General features: G+C 33.3%; 1 protein-coding gene across 1 annotated transcript; it reads left to right on the top strand.

Annotated features, from left to right (window-relative positions):
- The first annotated feature begins 241 nt into the window (after positions 1 to 241).
- LOC132031343 (protein NDR1-like) lies at positions 242 to 1,291 on the top strand. Its single transcript, XM_059421263.1, has one exon. It carries the CDS (start codon positions 467 to 469, stop codon positions 1,079 to 1,081), a length of 615 nt encoding a protein of 204 aa, XP_059277246.1. The 5' UTR covers positions 242 to 466; the 3' UTR covers positions 1,082 to 1,291.
- Positions 1,292 to 4,188: the final 2,897 nt, after the last annotated feature.

Raw genomic sequence — 4,188 nt, 5'->3', positions numbered from 1 at the left:
GCCAATAATAAATGCATAATATATATGTATTTATATGTAGTCCCTTAGCACATAATCATGGTTAATTAACATGTATTTTCTCATTATTAAATTATTTAACTATAATACGTTTACACGATTTGGTATAAACATCGAGCACCGATAAGTATTTTACTACACCAACCCCTCTGCAAACTGGCCACGCACACACAATTTTATTGGCTAGTCAGCAGCTTGACCCCTTACCATTGACTTCAAAGACTTGGAAGGTCACCAAGTGGGTATTTACTTACCCAGTGACCAGAAATTCATAAGTGCTCACATACTCATTTACAAGCACTTCCCAAAACCAGAAGTGTAATTTTCCCAGATTCTTCTTAAACTCAAGATTTTTCCTTTTCATTCTATAAAATTAGTGATCTAAAGTCAAATTTTAATATATCTTCATCTCATCCGGTTATCTCCTCGAAAAACCAAGTTTTTTCTCATGTCTGACTATGGATCCGACAACACATGCTGCTTTCGTTGCGCCAAGTTCGTATTAACTGCAGGCTTATCAGCTCTCTTCATCTGGCTAAGTTTAAGAACCACCAAACCATCATGCTCCATAGAAAATTTTTACTTACCTGCCCTTAACAAATCTGATAATTCCAACACAACAAGATCCAACCATACACTCTTCTTTCAGCTCAATTTGAACAACAAGATGAAGGACAAAGGTGTTCGTTACGACGACATTAAATTACGCTTTTACTATGGTACAAATACCAGTTTCCTTATAGGTAATTATACAGTACCTCGATTTTACCAAGGCCATGACAAGAAAGCACATAAAAAGGGGATGTTCAAAACTGAAAAATTGCCTTGGGATGATGCTTTAAAGATTGTTTCAAATGGGTCAAATGTTGTTTTTAGGGTGGATGTGACTACAACAGTCAGGTACAAGGTTATATTTTGGTATAGTAAGAGACATAATGTAACTGTGGAAAATAGAACAGTGAGTGTGGATGGTTCAGGTAAATCAAGTGCACAACAGCTTCATCGCTATCTTATGGCTTTTGGGTTTCCCCTAAGTGTTTTGGTCAGCTTGCTTCTTTTGTGATAAATGACTTCTCGACAAAGGTATTCAAGATTTAAATTTAATGAGTTCAACACTTTTATATATTCATTGTCGGACCTAATTCATTTTATAATTATGGGTTCAGATTTTAGTATTCGTAATATTTTTGATCTTTTATTGTACTTATGTATCATTTTTTCGTGTAAAAAGTATTCAATTCAGTTGAATCAGTATTTTACATATTTCTCCCGACTCTGCTTGTTGGTATTTATGTTGTTCAGACTCTTCAAAATGTTGTCACACCCGTATCGGATCCTCCAACCAAAAGTTTTGCAGAGTCTAATTAAGGTACAAATAGACAGTAAGTGTTATCTTTCCCTGCATTTGTTCTTTATAAATTTATGTTGTTGTTGTTTAATGTGGTAGATCTATGACCTTTTTTCTTGGATATTGCTTTTACACATTTATAAGTGGTTATAAAAGAACCATGTAGTAATTTGTTGAAATCATAAGTCTTATCCTTTTCTGTCTTCCCTCTTTCTCTTTTTAATGAGCCATGTAGGCTTTGGAGTTTGGACCACATCAATTAAAGTGAAAAGAGGTAGTTTATGATTCGATGCCTTCTGTCCAGAAGTGTGATTTGTGGAACAATGTCCTCCAGAAAATAGAAATATTCTATCCAACTAGGCTTGTCCTACTTATTACCTAAACTAAAGAAAGTGAAAAACATATAAAAGTATTTTATGGACAATAGTCACCTTTCTGAGTTTAGTAGCAGCTTCTAACAAGTTCTTAATTGAATAATACTATAAGGGCTCGTTTGGTACGAGAGATAACGATAAATAGTTCGGAGATTATATTTGAGATGAGTTTATCCCATGTTTGGTTGGGATAAAATCGTAATATAATTAATTCCGGAATTAGTTATCCCATGATTGTAGTGTTATTTTATCCCTGTGGGAGGGCAGTGGCTTTCTCTGTTATTTGACCTGCTGATGCTGCATTTCCAGCTCTAGGCAACATGTTTCATACCCCTATTTCATCCCACTGCATCACGAAAGAAATGACAGTTAAATTTTTGTATAGTTTGTTTGTGTGCAATATAAAGTAAAGGAATAGCTGAAGCAACAAAGTGTGTGCCTTGACAACTTTCATAAGTGGCAGCACTTATGTAAGTTTATAGTTACCCTCACTTATGTTTGTTCCTAGCACCTAGGTAGTACTAATCCAACACTACAACACATTAGTCTAGGCACCTAGCTCAAGAAAACTCACTTAGCTTCAGTACTAAAGTCGAATTAGTGGGGTGAATTTAGGTTAAAAAAAGGGGCATGTGAACCATGATCATTCCGAAAAGTTAAGTTTTATATGTGCATATTTTCAAGAATTGATCTACAGTCAAACCTCTACATAATATGGCGTTTGTCAGAAATTTTGTATTATAGTGATTCTTTATTATGTATGTATATTAACATTTGATGTTTGAATCTCATTTAGCTGTTATAAATAAAAATACACAAAAATTTATCTTTCTGTATGTTATCAACGAAAACAAAATACTTGTTAATTTTAAAATCTCAATTGATTTTCATATTTCATTAATTAAAAATTGAATTGACTAATAAATTCATGACTAGTTGTACTGTATCGATAAAGAATTAAAATCTAATGAACATATACATTTAAAATTAATTAAAAATTTAAATATTTCAAATTTGACGTAAGAATTCTACAATTGTAGGTTGTTTCGTAATTCCAGTATCTTAGTGATAATAAACGCTTGAATTGACGAAGATTCTTGTCCAAACTTTCAGCAAAAAGGAATTTAATGGCTTTACCTTGATAATTACCATAAATATTTTTATATTTTATTTTTATACATAATATATTCTTACAAAATATTATCACACAATATTGAGTACGGCAGGTAACTTTACAAAGAGTGTACCGCTATAATGAATGCCACTGCTGTTATAGGTAGAATGTTATTATAGAAAAGTAAAATATAACACGAAAAATCGATTCCGGATAAAATCAGACCGTTATAGTAAAATGTTGTAATAACGAATGACAACTATAGATAGGTTTGACCGTAATATTATCGTCTGACACTCATGCTCCAAAAGGGCTGAATGTTGCACTTTTGAATGCTTAGTTATTTCCCTGAAGGATAAAGGATCAGAGATTGATTCCCACTTGGTACTTTCTTTTTCTCCTTTATTTTTTAGTTGTGTACCCCCATGTCTTAGAAATCCTAAATTCGTCTCGAAACAACTAAAAATCTTGTTCTAACTTATCAACAGATCAGATAATCTCACTTGCATTTCGGTGCATTTTCAAATCATGTGTTATAACAAATTTAGTGGCATAAACCATTTCTCAGCAAGTATATCATGTTGGTAAAGAGAAACATGATAGAACATTAAGGATCCGCGAGATATGAATTATGAATTAACTCTAGTTTCAGTGTCTTAACTCTTTGATGTCATCAAGGTGCTCCATTAGTAATTAAGCACAAGAGCAGCACTTAGCCCGTGATATGAAAAGAAGTTTGAAAAGTCACCTTTTAAATGTATAAAACTGTGATATGTAATTAATCCTCCCCTTCTCCTTAGAATTAGAGAGTGTTCAGACACTCAATTTTCAAGACTAGGGAGCCTGATTGATTTTCAGCAAACCTGCATCAGTCTGAATTAAGAATCAAGTTCAGGACTGTATAGTTATCTAAGGGCATTCTATCTAGTGTATGGTATTAACAGAATTTCTATTCAGTTTATTAGAAAGATGTCCATAGCTAATGAATACAGTACCGTACAGATGGTTCAGGCTGCATAGTTATTCTCAAGACATAATTGATATGCAGAAAAGGAATACAATACCAGATGGAGATGCTGCCTGTTTACTGCTGGGCATTGTTCATATTGGAATTAATACCATAGCAATTGGTGAGAGCTTTGAGGTGACCGATAGTGGCATCACTCCAAAGCAACAGAATTATAGCAGCATCAACATCTAGTTAGAGTTTTGATTATTTCTGCTACAATTTCTAGTTTTAGTTTCTGTTTAGCCTTTTTCTTTCTAAAGGAAAATACAACAACCCACAAGAACACATAGTTCTTCCAAGATCCATAGATTTGTTTCACTAGTCG

This window comes from Lycium ferocissimum, chromosome 9 (assembly GCF_029784015.1).
Source record: "Lycium ferocissimum isolate CSIRO_LF1 chromosome 9, AGI_CSIRO_Lferr_CH_V1, whole genome shotgun sequence".
NCBI lineage: Eukaryota > Viridiplantae > Streptophyta > Magnoliopsida > Solanales > Solanaceae > Lycium > Lycium ferocissimum.
Note: the sequence above shows the minus strand (reverse complement) of the source record. Positions and strands in the feature narration are given on the sequence as shown.

Bases quoted from the DNA above. Each gene is read 5' to 3' on its own strand.
- LOC132031343 (XM_059421263.1), top strand. From the start codon at position 467: ATGTCTGACTATGGATCCGACAACACATGCTGCTTTCGTTGCGCCAAG.